Here is a 25709-nt window from a genome sequence, read left to right on the forward strand (position 1 = left end):
TCTTACACACTGGACCATTAACTTGTTAGATGAGTGTTACAGAAATAAAGTTTTTGTTATTATAATCCATGTATGATACAGACAGCGAAAGCTATTATGAATAGTGCGTTTGCAAGCGTGCTCAGCCGGAACAACTATATTGAATTTAAAAGTTTTTTTAAATCTGAAAAGGTCCTGCTGGATGAGACTATATTCATACTTGTGACTCTGTCTGGTTTGGTAGTTTTGTGCTAAATGGTAAACTGTAAAAATGTATAGTCCAACCACTCCCACAGCATGTTATACCAGAAATGTCACATTCATATAGTAACAGGTATGGAAAGTTACATGCTGCACTGAGTGGTTTAAGCACCGTGCAACTTTCTGTAGAACAAATTATAAAAAGGCCTTATACACAACATGTTGATATCCATTGTTTTATGTTTCAAAAGAATCTGTATCATCTCTTTTAGATTAACATAGACCTTAACACATGCAATTTTCTAAAGCGTACACATTCAAAGCCAAGTATACAGCACATACATTTCACTCTCATCAGGAAGGTGCGTTAGTAGAGAAAATGAACTTTGTTTAGCTTCAGCAGTGAAGTTTAGCTACTGTTAATTTCTTCAGTTTTAACAAGGTGCCAAAATGAATTCATATTTTCATTGTTCATGCTTCATTAAATTCATCACCTTTAATGACTCTGAAGCAGCAGGTCAAGTGCTAGATTTAAAGGGCCACACAGATGTTTTTATGTACATGTTTTAGCCTATTAACTACAAATCAAGTCTTTATTTCCAAAGTATAAGCTCTTAATTGAATTTGCACCTAAATGTATATTTCATATTTTAGATTTTGTAAATAGCAGTGCTTGAAACTCGCAGTATTCTCAATAATCATTGGCAATGTCTTTTCTGTTTGGCAGTTACATGAATACAATCTTTGTTGGTGCATTCAGGTACGTGTGGGAAATGTCAACAGCTGAAAAGCAACCTTTGAATGCAAAACAATCCTCATTGTGCAGCTGATATAATCCTCTGATCCTATTCACAACTCCCACGTCGGCTTCATGTTTACCCTTAAGGTTTGATTTCTTGCCCATAGTAACTGACAACAGTAATATGAAGGCCATCACATTTCAAGGCTGTCCCGTACTAGTATAAACTGAACTTATACTTTGGAACACAGTTCAGCAGTTGTAGTTTTTAGGCTAAAATACAAAATCAACTGGATAAGCAGGCATAGAAGGACATTGACCTTAACACCCTGCAACCCAGCAGGAGGTGTAAGGTTCAGGCTCTAAACTACCTCACAAGAGTGGAAGTTTACTGTTCAACAGGCATCAACAGAATCATTTATTCTTCCTCTTCTCCCTTTACCGGACCAGCCAGATGAGTCAGGACAGCCAATTAGCAGACATAGGGTCCTGCCTGGTCACCATCTTATTAAGACACGATGAATAAAAAAACTGATAGAGGGTGAAAGAGTCACAGTGTTTCCAATGCACCGAGAGGCAAAAAAAATAAATCAGTTTCATGTTTGAGGTTCAGGGGAAAAATGGGAGTGGGCATCTATGACTGGACAGCCCTCTCCCAATCCCCCGCCTCAGTCCTGTGGTACAGCTGCGGATGACCGCCAGGAAACAGGCTGTCCGAGTCGGGGTGCTGTAAAAGGAACTGGATGGTGGACTTCATGTGCTGGACAAAGTGTGGTGGTTCAGCCATCGGAGAAGTGGACAGGTACTGGACAGGAGAGAGAAACACCAGTCATTCACTGTTTTATACCAAGAAACTCATCTTGGAAATTATTTGTGTAAGAACAAATCCCCTGAGGAAAGGCACTGGAAAAGGATGAAATAATGAAAAAGGTGAAAAGAGGCTAATTACTTCCTTATATCTTTACCTTTAAAATTGTGTCATCATTTTGTGACAACCAGAAGGCAATATCCAGATTTGAAGACCACTCGCAGGGGCCGATTTTTACGAGTCCCCGACTTGAGTCATATATGTCAGCCATCTGCAGGGAAAAGAAGCTTTTATTTATGATCTTTGAATTGACTTTGAGCTTTTTATATTTGAGACTGTGTGCCACAGGGGATTTAAAAAATATGTCAAAATATTTAAACAACTGCTCAGTTAACACTTTATTATTTTTTAGAGAATCTCCATGGTCTCCAAAACAATTACGGGACTTCAGACTTTGTAAATTATGAATCTTTTAAGTAATTCGTCAACATAGATATAAAAAATATTTATCCAGCTTCTTTAATGTGAGAATTTACTGCTTTTTTTGTTTTATAAGTTTGTAATTTACATGTCTTAAGGTTTTATACTCATTGTTAAGCAAAAAGAAATTTTGCTGACTTTTCTTTGGGCTCTGAGAAATTTCCATTTCCTTCTGTCATGTAATAGACTGATTGATTATTCAATTAAAGGTACAGTGTGTAGAATTTTGTGATATCTAGTGTTGAAGTTGCATGTTGCAGCTGAACACCCCTCACCTCACCCTCTCTTTCCAAACAGTCCTTTAAGTGGAATATATTGATATTAATTAATTCATGAAAATGATAATTAGCTACTACCCACCTTAAAGGTCCAGTGTGTAAGATTTAGGTGAAAGGGATCTATTGGCAGAAATTAAATGTAGAATAATCCTCATGATGTTTTCACTAGTTCATTTCATCTAAATTGTATGAATTGTAGTTTTCTTTACCCCAGAAAAGGTCCTTTATATTTAAATACTTTAATATTAACATCGAGGGGACCCTCTCTACGGAGGCCGCCATGTAGTCCAGACTGGACAAACTAAACACCTTTTGAATTGACAATCAAAGGCTACCACAGTTTCTTTTTCATGTTTGGAAGGAGAGGGTGAGGTGAGGGGTGTTCAGCTGCAACATGCAATTCCAACACTAGATATCACAATATTCTACACACTTTACCTTTAAAATTATGTTTTTGTCGCACACAAGGGGAATTTGTTTACCTACAGATATCAATATTATTCATAGAAATTTAAATTTTGTATGACCTGTCCTCCAGTGAAGGTCCGTGCTGATCTCAGCTCCTCTGCAGGTCCTTTATGAGTGAATGATGAAGGGAAAAGATCCCCTGTTTTAACATTTACACCTATGAAGAAATAGACACAATGTATTGGAGGTTATGTGCCATTAAAGAATTGCAGGCCTCTTGTTCCTTTCATCACTTACCTATTCCATACACTACCGGTCTATGAATCCCATCAACAACAACATCGTTCATTTCTACAACAGAGAACAGAAGAGTTCACTGGATGAATTGCTAAAATATTTCTAAATTATTTTCTATATGAAAGAAGCCAAATCAAAAAGTATCAATGTTACCTGTGATGCAACATGTTTCCAGATGAACATCCTCTTTCTGTTTATGAAACGCTGCTGTAAAGTGGAAAAGAGATGTTTAAGTTTTGCCATTTAAATGCTGCCACCATATTTCTTACAAAGAGACATGAGATATCTTCAAAAGGACTATACCCAGTATGTTAAGGCTGAGTTTATGGGATGTCTTTGACTCATCGTTAAATCCCCCAACAAGGTGGAGCTCAAGTCTATGAAATGGAAAGAAGAAGAAGAGAAGAGAAAAAAAGAAATGTTAAAACATTTGAATGGATGCTCAGACTAAGTGATATACACATACCACATGTGTCTGTGGGTTTCATACCTGCCCTCCTTACTGACTTTACTCAGCGACGTGACAGATTTCACAAGGTGTGGGACTTCAGACCAAGTGCTGGAACCATCACAGTGAGCGAGGCTGACAGCACCACTTCCTGAGAAATAATAACATTCAAGTTATTAAGTTATTAAAACTGCATTGACCTGCAGAATATTGCACACAGAATTATTCTAACTAAAGCAACATTACCAGTGTGTCGCAGAACAACCAAATGGCAGGTGGTGGCGTCATCAGATCCAATTACTGAAACACTATCTGAGAAAAGCAGGGAAAAAAAGCATGTATTGTAATCAGGATGCAGATCAGTGAACCTGAAGAATGGTTTGGGGCGTCAGACATGAAACAAACAGTCTAACTTGTCCAACCAGGCTCCTTATTCATAAGGGCTAAACTTGTGGCTAAACTAACTGAATTAACTAACTAACTGAGGTGTCATGACTCTGTCTCTTCCATGATGGATTGTGGAAAACAAATGCAAGTGACTGAGGCCTTTTCTCATGAAGTTTTTCATAGCAACCAGTTCAAATCATGTGTGTTTGATTTGTCTGTGAAAAAGACTCATACGATTCAGATTGATGTAGCTTCACTCACTGTCTGCTGGGGTCGTTGCAGCAAACTCTCGTTGTTGGATATACAGGAGGCACTTTGGGTCCACTTCAACAAGCGGCCTGGAGCGAAATGTTCTTGCACTATCCTGTGAATTGAGAATTCAAAGTTAAGTTGAGCAGTGGTCATTGTAGATTTGACACTAGCCCACTAATCCATTGTAAATGACTACTGTAAACAGTGGTGTTACTTAATAGATATTAAAACAGACTGCAAATCTTTGTGATCTGTTTGGTTGGTTATTATTTGAGTACACCATTTCATTTAGCAGCAGTCACAGAGGTAGCCTCACTGGTTGTCTCTACACAAGAATAATAAAGGATCATCGTGTATGTCATAACATAATTAAACATTTCACGAGTGATTTTAAATGTGCTGCTATGTTTGTATTGTGTCTTTAATAGATCGATCATCACATGTCACCGCCCAATCCGGTTCATTACTGTGAAGCCTGTTTTCGCAGGTTGACACAAAGTACTGGTCAGTGACTCACTGAGGTAAACGAAACCACACTTTGTGGAAACAAACCTGTAAATGAGGATATGTGTCGAACAGTTCCGCTGTGGAGTTTATACGGTCTAACCCTCTATTCTGAATAAACAAAGGCATTTCCTAAAACGAGTTCCTCTGCAGAAATCCGCAGGTCAGCGTAACAACGTAACTTCCTCTCTCAGACATTAAAAACATCGAATCAACCAAATTCCACAGGAAAGAGCGACCACTTCGACTTCCTGGTCATTTCTTCTTCTTCTACGGTTTCCCCGGAAGACAGGCTCGGTGACACCCACTACTGCCACCCGCTGTTAGGGTACGAAGCGCGAGTAGCTCCACCAATCGCATTCACCATTTGTACTAAGCGGACTATTTCACGTAGCGTCGCTGTCACTGTGGGGAGGCTACGCAAAACTACTAGGTGGAGCTACGTCGCTAAAGAGGGCAGGGAAGAGCGGAGCGAGGCGGCCCGTGACGCATCCAGTATTTGTTTACTGAAGTCATTTGAAGCGGAATCATCGTCCATTAAACACACATCTATGAGCGCAGGAACCCTCGGGGGCTTCACAGGTTTATATCGTCTCTCTTTTGCGCGTAAATACAGAACTTTGCGTCAAATAATCGGCGTGAAGAGTGAGCGAACGTGTCAAACACAGCGGAGAGGATTTGTGCAACATGAGAGGAGGCTCGTCTTATGGAGACAGAGACAGAGACCGTGGGCGAGACAGGTAACCTTACACTTTGTTTATGGGAACAGCACGGTTATTTAGCAGCGAGGCTGCGGTCCCTCACGTCGAGACAGCACAGGACGTGTGGGCAGAGGACATGTTGACGCCTCACCACCGTCTCCTCTGTTTGTGTTTACTTCCTCTGTAAACACGTTCAAACCACTGAGCATTTATACAAGCGTGTCATTCTGCTGTATCCTAATGTGGCTCCAGGGTAAATGTCACGTTGTCAAAGAAAGTCTAAATTTGTCCTGATGGTGGCGCTATAGGTGAGGTCACTGGGTTTCTTCTACACAAAATTTGACCGCTGATGTTATATTTGCAGTGGCCACGGATGATATTTCTCTTTTTGCACTCTTTGTACATTTGAATTCAAATTGCTGATGCAATGCAATTGAAATCCAAGTTAGGCATTGAGGCAACAAAAGTGGGCCAAGGCATAAGTCTGAGCAAGAAGTTAAGATTGAGAGACAAACATTATAAATACATAAAACACAAGAGTTTTGAATGCAAGTATTCACAACTAGGTACATAATATACAAATACATTCGCCTCAGACATTTTGAGAATCATCACACACTTACACATTTTGTGATGTTCAGCATCAAGCTTCTCTACATAAATCTACTTGAAAAAATATGAGAAACATAAATGTCTCAAATACATATTATTAAGGTAGTGTATTTTTTTCTTATAGTAATTCATTTTAATCTGTAGACTTTATAGAGATCCCTAATAAATCACTCACATGCATAAAGTTTGTATGATCCCTGTGTGGAATTGAGAACAGTTATGAGCAGTCAAGTCTGTAAGTGCAGAGACTTCTGGGCATTTAGATTCAGCTGTAACCATGTTGGTCAGACAAACCCAAAAGACAGATAGATATGATCAGCACATAATTGCTTTGGTAAAGGCTAGTGCTGCAGTAGTGACACTGATTCTCTGGTGGCCTTAATGTCTTAATCAACATTATACAGGCCACGGTTTGGGGCCATGAGTGGTCGAGGTGGAGCCCCACCCATGAAGTTTGGGAATCCAGGTGAGCGTCTCCGCAAGAAGAGGTGGAACATGGACGAGCTGCCAAAATTTGAGAAGAATTTCTATGCTGAACACCCAGAGGTCCAACGCATTAGTCAGGTAAATTTGATATCTAATATCACAAGATATCCTGAGAAATGTTCATAAGTATTAACAAAGTTTACATATATGTTTTTCCCCCTTTTGGTTTAATATCCAGTATGAAATGGAAGAGTATCGCAGGAAGAAAGAGATCACCATCAGAGGCTCTGGCTGTCCAAAAGCTGTCACCGGTTTTCACCAGGCGCAGTTTCCTCGTAAGTAAACCTTACATTACACTCCTCAGCATCTAGGTACTTCAAAATGTCAGTGTTATGTTTTGAAGCCACTTACATACATAATGAAATTAAATAAAACCCGACTAATTAAATGAAAGAGAATATTGCAATGTGAGTAAAATGTGTTTTACGAGAACTAGTGGTATGTGTACTGTGCTGCTGATGTACTAGCTAACAGTAAGGCAGTGGGACTGTGCTGTTGATTGACTTCCTGTATTTTCTGGTAGAGTATGTGATGGATGTGCTGATGCAGCAGAACTTTAAGGAGCCCACAGCGATCCAGTCTCAGGGCTTCCCTTTGGCCCTGAGCGGCAGGGACATGGTGGGAATCGCACAGACTGGCTCTGGAAAGACACTGGCTGTAAGGACACCTGGCAATCATATTTCTGCATGATGATGACACTTAACTTTATATATATCTTTGTACAGCACATTTTTACAAGATTAGAGTGAAAGCTAAGAACAAATCTGTATCAGAAACAGCATTACAATTGAAAAGTGACAGACTTATGATAACAAAATAATCCAAATACTGCCTTTCTTGGATGAATTAATTGGTTTGTCCTGCCCACTATCTAACTAATTGTGTTTGTGTCGTCTCGCTCCTTTCAGTATCTCCTTCCTGCTATTGTGCACATTAACCATCAGCCCTATCTGGAGAGGGGAGATGGGCCGATTGTAAGTGTTACTCTGAGAAAACATGTCTTATGTAAATCAATGAGCATTCAGTCAGTCTGTAAACTCTCCCTCCTCCTCACCTCAGTGTCTGGTGCTGGCCCCGACCAGAGAGCTGGCTCAGCAGGTTCAGCAGGTTGCATTCGATTATGGCAAGTCCTCTCGTATCAAAAGTACCTGTGTCTATGGCGGAGCACCCAAAGGACCACAGATAAGAGACCTCGAGAGAGGTTGGTATGATTATAGAATTCACATTCAATGGATTATTCAAAAATCCTGTTCGGTGTACTCGTCCCCTTGTAGTGCTCACACAGCTTTGCAGTGTGGAACAAGAAAATGCTGTGATTGTGCAGAAGGCCCAGTAAATGGCCTCCCAGCTGAATATTCTGCACTTGACCAATTCGTCCACTTCTTTATACTCTCACCTCAGGATGAGAGTATAAAGAAAGTCATAGGCAATTAATAGCCTTGCTGATTGGAATGTATTTCAACATAAAGAAGACATGCAGGGTTTTTCCTAACTTGGAAAGAAATACCATGTAGTTTGAGTTCATGGAGAAATAAAAAATCACAACATGAAAAGTCCTAACTCGATCGGGGTGCACTTCATCCTCTTGTGGTTTAAATGAGTATAACAAAAGCAAACAGTTTTCAAAGTGGAAAAATAGAAAGATTTGCCTGGCAAAAACATTCAGTGGAATATTCAAAGGAAAAAAAACATGTTCCAGGCAATAAAGACATTTTGACGTACCTCTCATGGCAGCAAGTATATTTTTTTACCTGTTTTCTCAGATGGAAAAGTAACTTTGAACAGTGAACTTGCCTTTGTTAATGAAATAGATCAACTCATTAAATTCATGGCAACAAAGACTGACACATCAGTGCAGAACATTGACTGTTTATCTTATTTTGACAGGTGTTGAGATCTGCATCGCCACACCTGGCCGTCTCATTGACTTCCTAGAGGTGGGGAAGACTAACCTCCGTCGCTGCACCTACCTTGTGCTGGATGAGGCGGACCGCATGTTGGACATGGGCTTTGAGCCACAAATTCGGAAGATAGTTGATCAAATCAGGGTGAGGAGAACGACTTACTTACCATGACTACTGAATTAAAAATTATTATCTTGATCATAACAATCACCTTGATACTTTCACTGTTTCTGTCCTTCAGCCCGACAGACAGACACTGATGTGGAGTGCAACTTGGCCGAAGGAGGTTCGGCAGCTTGCTGAGGACTTCCTGAGGGACTCTGTGCAGATTAATGTTGGTGCTCTGGAACTCAGCGCCAACCACAACATCCTGCAGATAGTTGATGTCTGCATGGAGACTGAAAAGGACCACAAGTAAGGAAATGCACAAATGTTTGACCACCACTGTGTCATGATCATCTCTGGTGTAATATTATTACGGAACATGAGCTCACACTTTCAGTTGTGTGGATGTGCTGTAAGTGCCTCTGTGTGTTTACAGACTTTTTCAACTTATGGAGGAAATCATGGCTGAAAAGGAAAACAAAACCATCATCTTTGTGGAGACCAAGAAGCGTTGTGATGATCTCACCAGGAGAATGAGGCGGGACGGGTGAGGAATTACCAGCAACAACATGAGAGCAGTTAAAGGTTGGATTCAGTAAAAACAGAAGGTATTCAGAGTGTTCAATAATAATATGGTTTTGTGTTGTAGATGGCCAGCCATGTGTATCCATGGAGACAAGAGCCAGCCAGAAAGAGATTGGGTGCTCACAGGTAAGAATACATCAAATGTAAATGCTAGCTCTGCCCCTTCACTTCTTTGTGGATCAGTTTCTTGTGTAAACTGATGTTCATCTGTCTGGAGGAGTAAAAAAGAATCAGCTTTAAAGCTACTCTTTAACTATCACATGAGTTGAGTAAACCAAGGCAACTTTAATTGAAGAGAAGTTATTTCATTACAAAGAAATTCAACGTGATTTCCATAAAAAACTTCCTGTATATGCAGCACAGTGGCATAGCAATAATAACAAAGCAGCATACAGTATAGAAACATACCCATAACAGTTACACACACACACCACCATTGCCCCACATCCGGTAACACTTTATATTAGGGACCACATATCAACCATTAACTAGTTGCTTATTAGCATGGATATTAGAGGCATATTGGCTCTAGTCATTATAAAGCACTTATTAATGCCTTATTCTTAATGACCTTATTCTGCAACTACTCCATTGATACAGTGTTCCCTTAATAACCTCCTAATTGCTGCTTATTGATGGTAATTAAGGAAGTTGTTGTACATGAATTACAATCAAGTGCTGAGATATGTATATAAAGTCTTACCATAAATGTATTATTATTATTATTATTATTATTAAGTCGTAAGGTTAAGAATTCAAGAGGTACAGGTCCACGGTAACTAAAAGCACTGAGAGGCCACTGTCTTCAGACCTGAGAGGTCTGATGGGAGAATGATAACAATGTGCATCTTGCTCTTTAGTTTAGTCTTTTTTGCTAATATTCAAATCATTATTTTGTTTAATTCCACAGAATTTCGTAGTGGAAAAGCTCCCATACTGATCGCTACTGATGTTGCCTCTCGTGGTCTGGGTACGTCTCCTCTTACGTACATTTTAATGCTGCATAATCCCACATGATACTCTTCTTTCTTTGTTTTTTAATGAATAATAATGAATTACACATAATAGAATTACACAGGTTCAAATACAACTGTACATCTTTTAAGCTGATTTATTTTTGACAGAGGGTAAGTATATTACATAATAATATAGCAGTTGTAACAGCCATTGACAGCAGCCTATTATTGCTTCATATGCAAAGATCAGAAACAACATTAAAACTGGCAACTAGTTTTAATGTTGTGGCTGATCTGTAAAACCATGGATTGAAAATCACATTACAGATGAAGCCATGGATATACGTCAGTCTACCACAACATTAAAACCTATTTTAATGTAGCAGCTGATCAGTCTATAGAGATTGCAAATACAATAGAAATCAAACCACAAATTGAAAAACATGTATATCGTGTGGAATTTTCTTTGCTGGATTACTTTCAGGTGATGAAGCTGATGAAGAACATCTCACACTGAACTTTCCAAAATTTATGGGGGGATAAAATATGTAGTAATTATGTTGATCAAATGTGAGAAAATACACAGAAAACACAAGCAGTTAGAATTTCGTGATGTACAGCATATTTCGTGGAAAGATTCCCCTCATTATTATAACTTGACAGTTTGATGGACTGTGACCTCTAGTGTGGAGGCTGCAGACCCTCTGGTCCACTTGGTTTATAGTCTGTTTCTTGTTACCGCAGTTAAAAAGCTTCCTCCACCCGGGGCTCTTTGGCACGCTGCCTGAAAGGAGGGGTGTGTGGGGCAGACGCTTCTGCACATCTTTTCTCATGTCTCCTTTATGGTCTCAGTATTAACCGATGATGTTGCTGATACAACTCGTTTCTTCACAAATAGATTGTGTAGTTGCTCCACAGATATTATTCTGCTTAAGGATAGATTTTTTTTATGTTTTGTAGATGCATATGTGCAGGACAACAACAGAGGCATTAGGAAGGCTACTGTGGCTAGTCTGACATGTCTGCTGTTGGCAGGATAAATGTGAGAAGGGGGAATAAGTGAATTGTCTTTGACATGTCAAAATTCCCATGACCGTATCCTTGTTCTTTTTTCCCCTCTTCTCCTCTCAGGGTTTGGCAGCACACGGCAGCTGTAACAGTCTGTGCTGCTGTCACTGCCCCCCTCAATCACGTTAAACTAGAAGCTCGGCTAGTTTCAGAGGGATTTAAGCCCCTCTAAGATCTAACTACGATCGCCCCTACCCCGTATTTGTAAATCCAACGAGCCTTCCTTGGGACCAGCCTGAGGTGCCTGTATGTCTGCCCGTCGGTCCGTCCCAAAAAGGCAGACAGACGGGGAGAGAGAGTTAGACGGGCTCGTCTGGATCCAGTCCTGGCCAGGGTCTGAGGAGGGTCCTGCAATGCGGCGAGAGAGCAACAGAACCGGCCCTGTGTGTTTGAGTGGGTATGTGTGAGTGAGTGAGTGTCATGGGGTTAAACGGTTCTGCTCCCGTCTGACGTTGCTGGCATTCGTAGAAGGTGAGGGATGAGTCCCCTCCCTCCCCCTCAGCGCCTCCCTGTGAACCAGGACTGATCAGGGGGGATTGACTACCTTTGTAAAAACGACATAAAGGGGGTAAGTACCTCACCACCCCTTTCATTTAACTCCTCCATGAGCTCACTATACATCCCATCGTGCTTATTATTTAGTAAAAGCAGCAGTGTTCTCAGTGGGACATGGTTGATGAAGCAGCTTCACTCTGTCATGATGGAGGGGACAAGGGAGACGTTTTGATCAGCGGTGCTGTCAGAGCCCCACATCTTCTGTAATGAGAAACAGACTGTCTTCACACACTTTGACCAGTTATCATGTTGGTGTGGAGGTTATAAAGCCTAAACATGGTTTTCTCTACGCTTCAATATCATGCTCATGATATAAGTTAGTTAAAGTAGTGTGTAAATGAAATAAAACCTGGGATGTGTGGATTTTTGCAGGTAAGTAACTTTATTTGTTTAGATTTTTGACACATATATATATATACATATGTATATATATAAAATAATATTTAATAATATTTTAACAATCTTCTTTTAGTAAATAATTCAAATAATTAATTGTAATTTGTCAGAATAAAACCCATCAGCTCTTGGATTTGAATCATGATCAAGTCTTCATCCAGAATATGAGATTATTGTTTTCCTTTCCCCCTGTGCTGTAAAACCAATTATTCTTTATCCCAAAGACGTGGAAGACGTCAAGTTCGTCATCAACTACGATTACCCAAGCTCCTCTGAGGATTATGTCCACCGCATCGGACGTACGGCTCGCAGTACCAACAAGGGCACGGCCTACACCTTCTTCACCCCGGGGAACCTGCGGCAGGCCCGAGACCTTGTGCGGGTGTTGGAGGAGGCCCGACAGGCCATCAACCCAAAACTGCTTCAACTTGTGGACTCAGGCCGTGGTGGAGGTGGAGGTGGTAAGAACAACCATCACTGATTATTTTCAAATTGAGATATATATACTTGTTAATCATACTGTAGAATTTACTAGATAGGGATCTTAAAACTATTATTGCATTTCTATGCATTTATTGTGTCTGACAGGTGGCAGAATGCGTTACCGTGGCAGCAACTCCAACAACCCCAACCTAATGTACCAAGACGAGTGTGAGCGCCGCATAAACCCGGGTGGAGGTGGCGGCAGCAACAAAGATGGCCGCAGTGGCTTCAGCCGTGATAACCGAGGCAGCCGTGATGGAGACCGCTCCAATTCCTCCTCCTCTTCCTCCTACAGGGACAGAAGTCGTGATCGCAGGAACAGCTACAACTCGGGGTCAGATCAGTACCAGAGTTACAGCGGCAGCGGTGGCTACAACTCCCGTCCCAACACCCAATCAGGAGGCAGCGGAGGTCAAGATCAGTTGGGTCAGCCGCAAGGTCAGTTTGGCCAGCCTCCCCCTCCTCCTGTTCCAGCAGGGGGGCCACAGCCCCTCATGGCGCAGCAGTTTGCATTGCCACAGCCCCCGCTAATGGGCTTCATGGGGCAGCCGCCATATCCTTTTGCCTCTCCGCCTCCTCCAGGCCCTCCACCTCCCAGGAAGTAGAATCATGAAAGGAGGAAGCAGTGAGGTAATTTGTGCGTCTTGGTGTGTTCACAGTGTAACTTTGTTTTTACTCTCCAACTCTTGGTAACTCCGAGAGCGAGGGATTTGACAAGGCTTATACTGAGGTAAGGGCTTATATTTTCTATGTTTTGTACTTTTTAATAAACCCTACATGTGGAATTTATATTTTCCTGTAGGTCCTTTTTGCTTTAATATTAATTTTCAGTTAGAGTGTCACTGTCCCATGTCTTGTGCTGATTCATGGAGAAAAAAGTGTCTCTTCATAATTTCATTATTTTGTCATCGTTCACTAGTCTCAGCTGTGCCTTTCATTGGCTGTATGAGGACCTGGTTACAATGAAAACAAGCATGTACAAGCCTCCCTGAACATGAGTGCTATCTATTGGTGAAATCATTTCTAATAGATCATGTCACATTCCAGTCATGTTTTTTCATGTTCTGCTAAATCATTGCAGTTGGAGCAAGACTCAGGTTTTGTCTGGTGACATATTCACATTTTTACATTTATTTTCTGGTTTGTTTTAAAGCAAAGTGTCCAAATGTTTGAATCCTCTGCAGTAGTTTTGATGCCATGCATTTCAATTTCAATTCTGTCTCTTTTGATTTAGATTTAAATCCATACATTTACTGTTTCCTGTCCTGCAGCAAGTCAGAATAAACAAATGTACTTGTAACTCTTTAACTCATATATCATTTTATTAAGGAAATCAGCTGATGCAGAATTATTGTTGTGCACTTTTGAATGTTTTCTTAATTAAAAAAAAGAATGAATCCATGTTCATCAAATTATTTGTACATCAGGTGAAGTATAATCGGCTTTATTTGCCATTAACACACATTTGTAGCACATTCTCGGTTTCTACTCATCAGTATGTACATGTGTCGCTTTTATTGGTAAATATACATAATGGCATGAAGCTTATATTTACAATAGGAGCACAGCTGGAAAAGAACCTGATGGGAGTCCTGCCACTTACTGTCCAAGCTGCTGCCACTGATTTTAACGTCTTTTTGTGTCAGACTGAAAAATGTGGATCCAGTTTGGAGTTTTTTTTATTAGTTGTTAATCATGTTTTTCTGGCGAGTCCCACTCAGGGGTGGACCTCGGGTTTCTCTAAATCAGGGGCCATTAAGGGGCCATAAGTTACACAGGGGGGCCAATTATATCTCCAGTCTGATCAATATATTCTTAAGGCATTGCATGCACCATGCTAGACCATGCATAAGGCCAGGTTTAACAGGGTGGTTAAAAGATGAAGTAACAATTTGCATCTTTAAATGAACCTATTGAAAACTAAACCCAGACATGAAGTTTAATGGCTTCAACTGATGTGATGTGATGTGGCTCAGGGGCAGTTAATGCATCAGACTTGTATTTAAATCCAGTTCACTCTCTTTAACAAAACCTTTTAGACAAGATGCAAGAGGCACAGTCTCTGTTGACATCTGGACCAGTTTAAACATCATCCTCATTAAAGCTACTTTAGTCTACTAGGATGATATTTAAGTGGATGAAGAAGTGAAGCCTGTAATTAACTTAACTTCTTAATGCGATGACAAAAGGTAAATCTGAACTGAATTGGATCGTGTAAACCTGCCACACCTGTAGCAGCCTCCTTAGTGCATAGTTCAAATTATACCGGGAGCATGAACGCTCACTCCTAATCTGATCGAACCATGAAGGAGGGATCATCACTGAGGCTGCTCTTCTAATCATTATTGCTCTTTTTCTGTTACTGATAAGTTAACAGTAAAAAAATTGGTCTGTAAACAAATCAAGTGGCTGATTTGTAGTGTTATAACATTGGCCCTGCACTGTGTGTTCTGCAATATGACATGTAGCATTTTCAAGTATAAATGTTAAATGATATCACAGCAAAGTTGCTCCCCTAGTCGAGGGTTAAGGACAGAGGATGTTGCATTGTGTACAGATTGTTGATCTCTCACTATATTTAAATCCAAAGTTCTATTTTCTCTACCATAGTTGCACACGTTTAAAATTGAATGTGCATTTCAGAATCTCAAGTGGAACCATTCTGCCTGCAATCTTTTCATATTTTCTTCTTTGCGATCTAAGAAGTGATCATAGACCCGTGTTCCGCTCAACTCAGTGACCATGAATGCTCAGATGATCCTGTAACATTGTTTGATGCGTTGTGTGTTTGTCAAGAGTCTTTTTCTGATGAGGACATGAACACAGAAACAAAGATCCAACCATTAATTTGTTTACATATATGTACAGAGTAAATCAAAAATCAAAAAGTTCCATCTCAGGCACATGTGGTAGAATCAAACTGGATGTCACATGACGTCAGCTCAGGACTTCACATGTCCCTCTTTGGATCAATCAACAGTAGAGAGGCAGCAAATGAGAAAAGAAAAAAAAAAAACAAGATTGTGCTAAATGGAATGATTTCATGTGCAAAATTTAAACAAAACAAGTGCATGTTGAGGAAGAAGAAAATAATCTCCATATCGCGCTCCTGAGCTAAACATGATGTTAAACAGTGTCCCACAATCTACTGATCACAAAGAAAAGTGCAGAAATAAAAAGGTACATTTTTAAAGGGGCAGAAATTTTCATGCCCTTCCTTCATGGGCCTTTTACACAGAAGACAATCTGACACATCACAGCAGGAGAAGCTCGGGTAGAAATCATAATATGAATAACAACTGAATTCCATTTCGCTGCTTCAGTTTCAGAGTCCTGGTGTTGTGCATGCTGACTCTGCACCGCTGCCGGTGCTAACTGGGACATGGAGACATGGTAAAAAGACAGCCACAGCTCAGACACGCAACATTTTTCAAATAAATGACGTGTATTAAAACCAAGACAACACTTAAAAAACAACGTACCTATCCATTATCTGTGCTCTGTGGATAATTCAGTTCTCCTGGTCCTTCTAGTTATTACAGCATTACAGATACATTTCCTCAAATTCTGAACTGTCTCCATTTAACCCAAACAGCTATAAAGATTCAAAATGTGGGGGTTTAGATTGATTTCTACCTCCATGTAGGAGGTTATGTTTTTGCCCCTGTCCATTGGTTGTATAGATTACGCAAAAACTACTTAACAGATTTCTACAAAACTTGGAGGGGGGGTGGGACATGAAAAGAGAATAATTAATAGATTTCTATGACAAAAAGAAGATCTGGCATGTTAAGTGGACCAATGTCTCCGTGTGTTCAATGTGGTGTTAATTCAAATAAAAATCTGGATCTATTGAATTTAAATGTAGTTTCATTAGAGGACTGCTGGGCCTTGGTGGAGGTATGACTTCTAATATGTGTTTCTAGCATCCTTATGTAATTCTCACAATTTAGAAAAGAGATTTTAATGAGAATGAGGTGAGCATAATACTATTTTCTGTTCCATCCACTGTTGCACCTCTTCTTGAAAACACTGAAGTTGTGCTGAAGCTGTGAGATAAATAATCATTCTTCAATGGATAAGAAAATTATTTCAGTCCTGATCAGGTGCCATGAGGTGACTATTATCTTATCTAAGCTTTAATGTATTGGTGGGGGGGCTGCTTTCGGTAAAGTTGTTAGCATGTTTGAAAATCTCTTTCAGCAGTTTGACAGTTTGGCTGTGAAACAGTATTGATGGATGGAAAACAAACTGAACACTCAAAACAAACACTGGACACACAGTTTGTGACGATACTCAAAATATGTAACATGTTAAAGCCTAAGTAAGGATTGCATCACACAACTGCTTCAGATTCAGTGTCTGGTGTGAGAAAGAAATTGTCAGACTCCAGCTGTTGCATGTAATTCACATGACATGGGACTTGTAGTTTGTGAATCAGTCAGATGCACATACATTCTGTTTTTTTAGTTTTTTTGGGGTCAAAGTTTCGGACAGTTTGCTGTATTTATCATATATCTCTGCGCTGATTTATAGAAGAAGAGAAAGAGGCAACAAAACACAGGAGCATGAAGCTGATGGACTTAAGGACAGGAAGGCTGTGAAGGAAGGCACAAGGTAGAAGCGGGCTCCCACAACTGGTCTCTTCTCAGTTTGTCTTACTGAAGGTTTGAGACCATGTGGCCTCTGCTAGTGATGAGGGTAAACTTCATCCTAAATCTAAAGGAAGCAGCAGGTCACATGACAGGAGTGTGCTCTCTCTTTCACTAAAGGTTTCCCCAGGTGTTTGGAGGGGGGAACTGGTCCACGTCACCAGATTCGTCATGAGATCTGTCCCCCAGGTTGAATGTCAGCTTGAACCGCAAACGTACTTTTTCCTAAAACAGAAACAAACTTTCAGATGTTTCGCTACCAGCGATGATGAAGCAAATCAAATGGAAAAAAAAGTTATGTTTACACTGTGTTTATCACAGAAAAGCATTCTGTATCATTATGGTTTAACAAACAGTGCTTTCACATGTAGATTATTTGTATCAAAAGACTGACAAACCTGTCTGACTTTAAAAAGATCAGTAAAGGGTTTTAAAGAGATTTATAAGATGAAGTGCTGACACACAAAATTTAAATGCCAATATAAAATGATGTTATGTGAGGAAGAGGAGCACCTTGTGTGGGTTGGCCAGCAGCAGGATCTGTGTGATGGCGGCTGGAGGCAGGATGGGATTAAAGGCTGGGAGCTCAGTACTAGATGGAGGCTGCAGTTTCACTTTCATCACCTAGGCAACATTGGCACATCCACACACACATAAATAAACTTAAGAGGCTTAAAATCAAGCAAGTCGCAGGTACATGATGGCATCTTTGACTACAGTGCGTGTCTGATGAGCAGACAGGAGGAACGTACCTTGGGCACAGCTGCCTGAAAGCGGATGTTGGTGACAGGACTGGGGGCCGAGGACAGCATGGAGATGATCACCACCAGCACGTCCGGCCGTGAAGGAGGACAGTCACGGGCAAATGTGAAAAAAACCCGGAGACTGTGTTTATCGAATACAGTCACTGGCAACAGGCTGCCTGAAATATAAGTACACACACACAATGAGAAAAAAACACAAGGAGATACGATGTGGAGACGTAAAGAGAAAACTGAATATATGACCACAACCAGTGTCACTCTTGGATCTGTTGTTCTCGTTGTGCTTACTTGGTTTGATTGACTCCAGAGGCACAGTGACGTCACTTAGAGAGATGCTGTCATAGAGGTCGCCAGCAGCCGATGAGCCCTTTTCAGCAGCTGTGAGACTGAGATTCGAGAGAAAGAGAGCATCGGGCTGCTCTGATTGGACGGACAGGCCGGACGTGGGCCCTGGAGCAGAGGAGGTGGTGTTTGCAGGGGGAGCAGGTCTAGAGCTGGAGGTGGACATGGTCTGGAGATCTCGTAAAGTGACTCTGGACTGAGGTTGGATCTTATCCCTGTGTGTAACAGCAACATGATCAGGAGTGTAGAGGAACACGAAACACGTTTGTCCACTACAGTTACAAGTCCCACCCGTCGACATGTGCTACCACTGTTTAACTTCAGGGTCAAGAGATAGTGTTAGTGTACTGAACTTTTTGAGTTCGATTCCTGGCATTGACACAGTCATACATGCATCAGACAAATCTAGATCATAAACTCCACATCTCTCCGTGCGTCTCTTACCATTTGACCTGCTGGCTCTCCGGAGGTAGGGACTGCTGCATTAATGTCTTCCCCAGCAGATCCAGCTCTTCCATGGCTTTAGGAGGAGCAGTGGAGCCCCCTGCTGGCGGAGCATGCTGTGTCTGGACCACAGCTGGTAGCAACACTGCCGATGGTGCAGTTGATTCTGTGCTATCAGAGGACTGATGAGGAAAAAAGAGGGTTAGTTTGCGTGTCAGGGGCTGTAAGAGGGAGGAGATGATATTAAATGTTTTGAGAATCAAATCAACATCTGCTTTAAAGCCACAATTTGTAGAATATTATTTTATCAATGTATATATACAATGTATATATATATGTCATAATTATAGCATATCTTTTGTTATATTTGTAGTTTGTAATAATTCTACTTGGTGGCACCAAAGGTACAATTTTCAGCTCCTACAAATACTGGCATAAATGTATTAAAGCTTTAAACTTGCACCTGAAAGGAGTTCTGGGAGTCGTAGTTTTCCGTTACATTCAATCCTAAGAACACAAGAACAATAAAAAAGGTTAAGTACATTTGATCGCATATTTCGTGGTGGTTTACACAAACTTCTGCTGAAAAATGATTTACAACACAATAAAAAACATCAGTGCTTATGTCAGAATTTGTGAAAGGTTAATTATTAACAGGCTGGAAATGTGTCAAGCTTTGTTGTGGTCTGGCCAAGTGTGGTCTGCCCCTGAGGATGCTGGGTATAAGCCAGCTCGCAAACAATCGGCCTTCACCCCGGCCAGTAGAAAGAACGAAATAATGCTGACTTTACCTTTCCAAGCTTGTTAAAAATGTTCAGTGAGCCAGATGAGGGTTTTTTTCTAAGCAATGAGCTGGAACTTACCCAGAGACATGAGTTCATCATCCAAGAGGCTGATACCCACGTTCTGAGTCAGGGTCTGTAGGTTGGAGGGCTCTGGGTTGGCTGATGAGTTCAGCCCCATCAGGTCTACGAGTGCTGAGCTACTGCTGCCTGATTTGGACAGAAAATATCTATCAGTGATCTTATACTCTACAGAAAGGTTTGGCGAATACGTTACATATCTATAAAAGCTAATGGAGGCCAAATCCCACTGACTTTAAAAAAACATGGACCTACCTGGTTGTGAGGGCATCGTTGTTTCCTCTTTTGTTATCTCCTCCCCCTTTACCAGCTGTCTGTACAGATTGATGACCTGTGTCAAGCTGTCGTTGGCCTGTAATATATCCGCTGTAAGCAGAAATGAATGAACAACATCAGAGTGCTTATCTAGTCATTCTCTGGAGTGAATCAGAATGGAAATATACAATTATTTTTTATATGATTCCACAAACTAGCCACGAACCCAGGGCTTCGTCATTATCCTCCGTATCGCTGGCTAATCGGAAAAGTGTTGGTCTCATTTTTTCACAGCGCTGGTACAGATCCTGAAATTAGAACCACGTTAAAACCCTAAAATCTCACATCTACAGAACAGTCCCAGGCTGATCATGAGGCTGTAGCTGAAGCATGTTATGTGCTGAGCTGTGCTCACCTTAATGAGTTCCTGGTTGCTCTGGGAGCAGCTCTCCTTACTGTAGCCCTCCAGCAGCTGGCTCAGCAGGCTGACGCTCTCCTTCACCTCCTGGATGGCGTTCACTCGCTTTGATACCTTTTCCACTCGCTTTTGATCCTGGGGAAGAGAGAGTGATAAACTCTCACAGACCTTCAGACTGAATTTGTTCCGTGATTTAAAAACAGGGATAATTAAGCCTATATTACAGTTTTAGACCATCACAGCAAAACACACAGAGTATATGAGTGTTATTATTAACTTCAAGAATGTTTTTTAGAAAATGCAAGCTGATGTTTGATTAAGGAGATCGAGTACGCAACTTAAATCCCCAGCATAAATCAATATAATAAGAAGAAATTGCCATGAGATTAATAGTTATTATTATAATGAAGTACGATTTTAAACAATGCACGTGCACACACTGTACAGCACATGTGGTCAACAAAGCAGGTGACTCACTTCCTGAACCATTTCCTTGATGAGCTTGTTTGCTGCTCTCAGATCTTCTGGGTGAGTGCTGTTCAATAAACGGGACAGCGTCTACAAAAACAGGATAGGGCAGAGGAAAGAGAGGAGGATGTGAATTAGTAAACTGTTGGTGCTTTAACTATATTAAGCAGGAGCTTCATTTCAAAAGGATGTGATGGGTAAAGATCTTTATGGATCAAGACTTGAGGATGATCAAATTTAGTCCTTTCCATTGTAAACCACATTTCTCTACTCGGACTTCATACCTTGGATTTCTCTTCATCCTCAAAGACGGCACTTTTAGCTCTAGGTGGAGGGGGTGGGAGGGGCTTGTCATCAGGAAGCACAGGGTCCTGTTTGACAATACCTGGAAGAGACAGCTATTAACCTTAAGCGTCAACAGCCTATTTACTTACACTGTGCATAAAGATCTCTGCATGGGACTCTACGTGACTCCGAGTCGGTCAGAGACACGTGCGATGCTGGTCAACTGACACTTGGTTGGAAAATCTATTTTTAAGATCACACTACATTCTCCTCATATCTGTGGTCCATCAGCATAAAAAGCAGAACTCATAGCACTTAGTACAAAACACAATTTGTTGAAACAAGGAAAATGTAAGACACCAACTGAAAAATGGCATTAATAAACCAATGTGTGGAAAGCATATGGAATAATACATCACACATATTAGCCGCACAATAGGTTCTAGACTTCACAATTAATTTCACATAAAATCGACTCAGCACGAGATTCTCAGTCAGACACATTCCCGACCACACAGAAATCTCCAGAGCGTTCAGGTGAGGGGTGGAGTCTGGGTAGAGCATGCAGGAGGCAGAACTTTACGTACTAATTCCACTGTGAAGATCATGTGTTTTTGTTTACTGCACATCAACAACCGACCCGAATCACATAAAGATCCAAATCTTTCCAAGTTGACATCTTCAGATTTGTTTTTTACGTGTGGGTGGCAGGAAAAACTCAGGAGAATGTCTCCATCAACCAACTCAACTGACATTTGCGTCCTCACATGCAGCCCCATCAGATAATATCAGGAGATTATCCTGTGATTAGTGCACGTATGAAAGCAGGTTTAGTGTAACAATTAAGCAAATGAGAAAAGTCCTTTAGCTTGATGATTTGTCATGTTCTCAAACATTAGGAGGACTCACCCTGCTTTTTCAGCATCTGATACGCGTCTGCTATCTTGGTCTCCTCTGGCAGCCTCAGCGTCCAGCTGTACACCATCTCTAACACCTTCTTCTTCACTGGATCTGGAGCCCGCGCACCTAAATACTACAGAGAGAGGAGGTGGGAGGTATTTTCAAAATCAATATGGAAAAAATGTGAATTGTTTTTTCATGAATAAAAAAAGATGAGATACAGCCATGTGTAACTGAAACATATTTTTGACACTAACTCTCTGGCTAATAGAAATCATATCTGATGTAAGACTAGCTGAGCTATCTTATTGTCACAGCTTCATATTCAAACAAACTGGCAACTTAAATACAACATATGTGACTTTTCTATTCTAAATTCTGCTATCAAACCTGTTCTTGGAGCTATTCTGTGTGATGAAGAATGTAGTTGCTGTTTTGAATAGCAAATAAACGCCAACAATAAGATTTTTCATGGATTTACAGATGCAGCCAAACCAGTATGACAGCACATAGTACAACTATTATTACCTTGGGTGAAACCACCTTGATGAGCTCATTGAGAAAACGAAACTTTCCCACTTCAATGTGAAATCGCTTCCCACAGTTCTTCATGCACGTTTCAAGAACCTGGGAAGTTGGTTAAATTTCAAGTTAGCTGGTTTTACATTTCAGACAATTATAGGGAACATTTAACATGTGCTGTGCCTTTTGCAGACCTTTGCACACATTAGCCACAAAACAAACACACACAAGTGCAGACTTAGACTCATCTCTCACCATAAGCGCTTGCATAGCCTCCCACTCCTGAGGAGACTGGATTTTGTGGGCCAGAAGTCTGGTTGCAAGCTGAGGACTGATGGATAAAAACAGATATTTAATTCTACTCACACATATAAAGATGCAACGTAGAAAAAGAAAATCCACAAATGATTTCGGCAACAGCTCAGAGCTTCAGCACGTTCAATTTGAAATAATTTAATAAGTACCAAGTCTCTGATTAAATTTAAATATTGTAGATCAATCTAAAAAGACCTGAGAGGGGGATGTAGCCCTTTGTAAATGACAGGTGTTCAAAACTAATTTTACACTTGGTTACAAAATATTTCTAGGCAACGGTTTGTCATTTCAATATGAGTTCATGGACAAAACAGCTCACACGTGGGATTTAGTTGATCGAGTCTCAATTTAGACAATAACAGTGAAGTGTCACAAAAACTCCAATAGATAAAATGGCAGTCGCCTCAAATTGGATCAAGCTGCACCTAATTTCACACACTCATAAATATCAGTTCCTAAATGTGCCAGATCTTTTTCATCAATAAAAAAAAACTCTCTGGATCCGCATCAAAATCGAATGAGTTCTTCCCTGATCCATACCATATCATTTCACCAAGTTTCATGGAACTCCTTATTGTGGTTTTGTGTAATCTTTCTTCCAAACAAACCAACCAACAAATAAACAGGCAGGAAACATAACCTCCTTGGCAGAGACAAATTAAGAAATGAAAATTGGAACACCTCACGATCGACAACCAACCTCCTCTGTCAAACATGGCTGTGGTTCCTTTATGGCTTGGGGATACGTGGAAGTGGGACACTGGCATTTACTGATCATTTCGCTTCCAACAGCAGCACCAGAATGAATGAATAGATACAGAGGAGCTCTGTGTGAGCTCAGATTCAGCTGAATGCAATGTATGACATTTCAGTAGGACAACGATCTTAAACATGTGAACAGAGCAACTACACAGAGACACTTAGAGCTGAGGGGAAAGGCAAAAGAGGCAAAAGAGTTTCAACAAAATATCAAATGTCAAGATTTAGTTTGACTTCGTGTGGATCTGTTCAATTCTTTTGGAACACTCAGGCATTATTTATTAAAAGGGCTATGTCTCCTTCACAGTTCTTTCTTTGCTGTGTGGCAGACATCTGCCAAAATACTTGTGGCCTGCACTGTAGATCAACAGCAGGCGTAGCACGGGTGTGTTTGTGTATTTTATCTACGATCAGAAATAGTGTGATGACCATCACCATCATCATCACCATCATCATCATCTCACCCTTCTGGCTCATTGTTGAGCTGGTCACAAAATCCCTTGATGCTGTCCCAGTCGTTCTCCTTGTTCAGAGGGTTGGTGGCCTTGTCTGCACAAAAGAAGAAAAAAACATGAGACTAAAAACTCTGCATTTGATTTTATCCAGACGAGAAGAGCTGAGGTTTGAGAGATACAAATATTAAACTTGAGTCTCGTGACGTGTTATATTTCTGATATGAGTGTGTAGGTCGCTAAGGCCTGTCACACCCCACACTGACACCACACTGACGCCACACTGACAGACGCTGCACAGATTTCACAGCTTCGGGTGCTGCAGACTCTGGTTGTTTGCAGACAGTGCAGAGCTTCTCCTGTGTGTAGAAACACGTGTGTCTCTGGTGCAGGTGGAAGGTTCAGGTTGGGTTCATGTCTCAGATCAGCAGCTAACTGGCTAACTGGTGCTGTTAGCACACACTTCAGCTCCTCTGGGGTGTTGAAATGAGCGTGTCATCACCGCCAACCTCACACTGACAACAGTGAACACAACAAGAGCCCGAAGATCGGCTGCAGGAAAGGTGACGTATTATCTGAACCAGTTTGTTCCTCCACGTCAACAGCACTTCTTCATTTGATGACATGAGATAAAGATCCACAGACACAGCACTGCGGACGCAGAGCGATCATCGATCCGCGGGTTCCTCAGCAGTGCCCCGTCTTTGAGCTCAAAGTTAATCTGGGATAGAGATGAATGTTGACTTACTGATTCGAGACTGCAGGCTAACCTCTTCTGGAGGCGCCGCCGCCATCTTTCGAGAATAAACAAGCAGCCAGTCTCGCGTGGTTTTTGTAACATATCGCGTGGACGCATGACGTCCAGGTGGTATGGAAAGTCAACAGTGCCATATGTTACTGCCTCAGTTTTCATGTGATTTACATTGAAACTTTGAACTTCTACACACCGGACCGGACTGCTATGATGACCTAATTTCCCTTTGAGGATAATTAAAGTAATCTATCTATCTATCTATCTATCTATCTATCTATCTATCTATCTATCTATCTATCTATCTATAAATATGGATGATGCTTTCCACACTGTCCAGAAATGAGGCCAAAATATATGCACATGGGTCCTACTGATACACACGCTGACCAATCGCAAGCCAGCCTCCGCTGTCAATCACGATGTTTCACCCAGTTTTTATTTGACTAATAGTAATATTATTATTGTATCATCATATATTAATAACAAATTAAAACCAAGCCTAATACAATAATTAACACTTGAAAGTACAGCACTGTGATTAGAACCAACTAGAGTGACTGTGACAGAAAAATGTATTCGACATGTACTGACTTTTTAGTTTGGCCCTTGTCCCATTCGCTTACATGGAGGAGATGGGGTTTATGAACCATCCTGCAGTCAAGCACCATAAGGACGTCAAGATGTTTTGGCTTCACCATTAGGGAGCCGTCATGTTGCCCATCTTTACAATTGAAGGCTTTTCCTTGTGTTTTGTTTTAGTTGCAGATCTCTGCTATGTTCTGTATTCAAAGAATTCATAATGAATTTGCTTGGAATTTGCACCTATCATTAAAATTTTTTTCCTTCTGCTCTAGAAATGTGAATCGCCTTCAGCTCCATCTTTT

At 40.9% G+C, this 25709-nt stretch overlaps 3 protein-coding genes across 3 annotated transcripts; 1 reads left to right on the forward strand and 2 right to left on the reverse strand.

Moving 5' to 3' along the window:
- Window positions 1-400: 400 nt before the first annotated feature.
- Window positions 401-5077, reverse strand: ntan1 (N-terminal asparagine amidase). Its single transcript, XM_020083718.2, has 10 exons — window positions 4830-5077; window positions 4287-4389; window positions 3885-3950; window positions 3681-3789; window positions 3494-3567; window positions 3344-3397; window positions 3191-3244; window positions 3013-3110; window positions 1885-1998; window positions 401-1724 (listed from the first exon to the last, which is right to left on the reverse strand). The coding sequence occupies exons 1-10, from the start codon at window positions 4908-4910 to the stop codon at window positions 1554-1556; spliced, it is 924 nt and encodes a 307-aa protein (XP_019939277.1). The 5' UTR covers window positions 4911-5077; the 3' UTR covers window positions 401-1553.
- Window positions 5078-5133: 56 nt separating this feature from the next.
- LOC109627567 (probable ATP-dependent RNA helicase DDX17) lies at window positions 5134-14029 on the forward strand. Its single transcript, XM_020084163.2, has 13 exons — window positions 5134-5521; window positions 6499-6658; window positions 6759-6855; window positions 7104-7237; window positions 7489-7554; window positions 7640-7781; window positions 8468-8628; window positions 8726-8898; window positions 9026-9136; window positions 9239-9300; window positions 10085-10144; window positions 12374-12610; window positions 12738-14029. Exons 1-13 carry the CDS (start codon window positions 5469-5471, stop codon window positions 13235-13237), a joined length of 1956 nt encoding a protein of 651 aa, XP_019939722.1. The 5' UTR covers window positions 5134-5468; the 3' UTR covers window positions 13238-14029.
- Window positions 14030-15469: 1440 nt separating this feature from the next.
- Window positions 15470-24941, reverse strand: LOC109627566 (ADP-ribosylation factor-binding protein GGA1-like). The gene is made up of 17 exons (XM_020084162.2): window positions 24820-24941; window positions 24084-24168; window positions 22801-22876; window positions 22552-22650; window positions 22033-22156; window positions 21123-21223; window positions 20848-20928; window positions 20368-20505; window positions 20179-20260; window positions 19953-20063; window positions 19698-19826; window positions 19298-19341; window positions 18835-19016; window positions 18337-18605; window positions 18037-18206; window positions 17798-17908; window positions 15470-17509 (listed from the first exon to the last, which is right to left on the reverse strand). Exons 1-17 carry the CDS (start codon window positions 24863-24865, stop codon window positions 17399-17401), a joined length of 1959 nt encoding a protein of 652 aa, XP_019939721.2. The 5' UTR covers window positions 24866-24941; the 3' UTR covers window positions 15470-17398.
- Between the last annotated feature and the right edge of the window lie 768 nt (window positions 24942-25709).

Source organism: Paralichthys olivaceus, chromosome 8, assembly GCF_024713975.1.
Source record: "Paralichthys olivaceus isolate ysfri-2021 chromosome 8, ASM2471397v2, whole genome shotgun sequence".
NCBI classification, from domain to species: Eukaryota; Metazoa; Chordata; class Actinopteri; order Pleuronectiformes; family Paralichthyidae; genus Paralichthys; species Paralichthys olivaceus.

Bases quoted from the DNA above. Each gene is read 5' to 3' on its own strand.
- LOC109627566 (XM_020084162.2), bottom strand. From the start codon at position 24,865: ATGGCGGCGGCGCCTCCAGAAGAGGTTAGCCTGCAGTCTCGAATCA. The intron at 20,506-20,847 runs GTGAGTCACCTG...TCTCTTCCCCAG, and splicing joins TCAAGGAAATGGTTCAGGAA to GATCAAAAGCGAGTGGAAAA. The intron at 18,606-18,834 runs GTAAGAGACGCA...TGTTACACACAG, and splicing joins GAGAGCCAGCAGGTCAAATG to GGATAAGATCCAACCTCAGT.
- ntan1 (XM_020083718.2), bottom strand. From the start codon at position 4,910: ATGCCTTTGTTTATTCAGAATAGAGGGTTAGACCGTATAAACTCCACA. The intron at 3,245-3,343 runs GTAACATTGATA...TCTCTGTTGTAG, and splicing joins GGAAACATGTTGCATCACAG to AAATGAACGATGTTGTTGTT. The intron at 1,999-3,012 runs GTCATACAAAAT...TTTTCCCTGCAG, and splicing joins GGACCTTCACTGGAGGACAG to ATGGCTGACATATATGACTC.
- LOC109627567 (XM_020084163.2), top strand. From the start codon at position 5,469: ATGAGAGGAGGCTCGTCTTATGGAGACAGAGACAGAGACCGTGGGCGA. The intron at 7,555-7,639 runs GTAAGTGTTACT...TCCTCACCTCAG, and splicing joins AGAGGGGAGATGGGCCGATT to TGTCTGGTGCTGGCCCCGAC. The intron at 10,145-12,373 runs GTACGTCTCCTC...TTTATCCCAAAG, and splicing joins TGTTGCCTCTCGTGGTCTGG to ACGTGGAAGACGTCAAGTTC.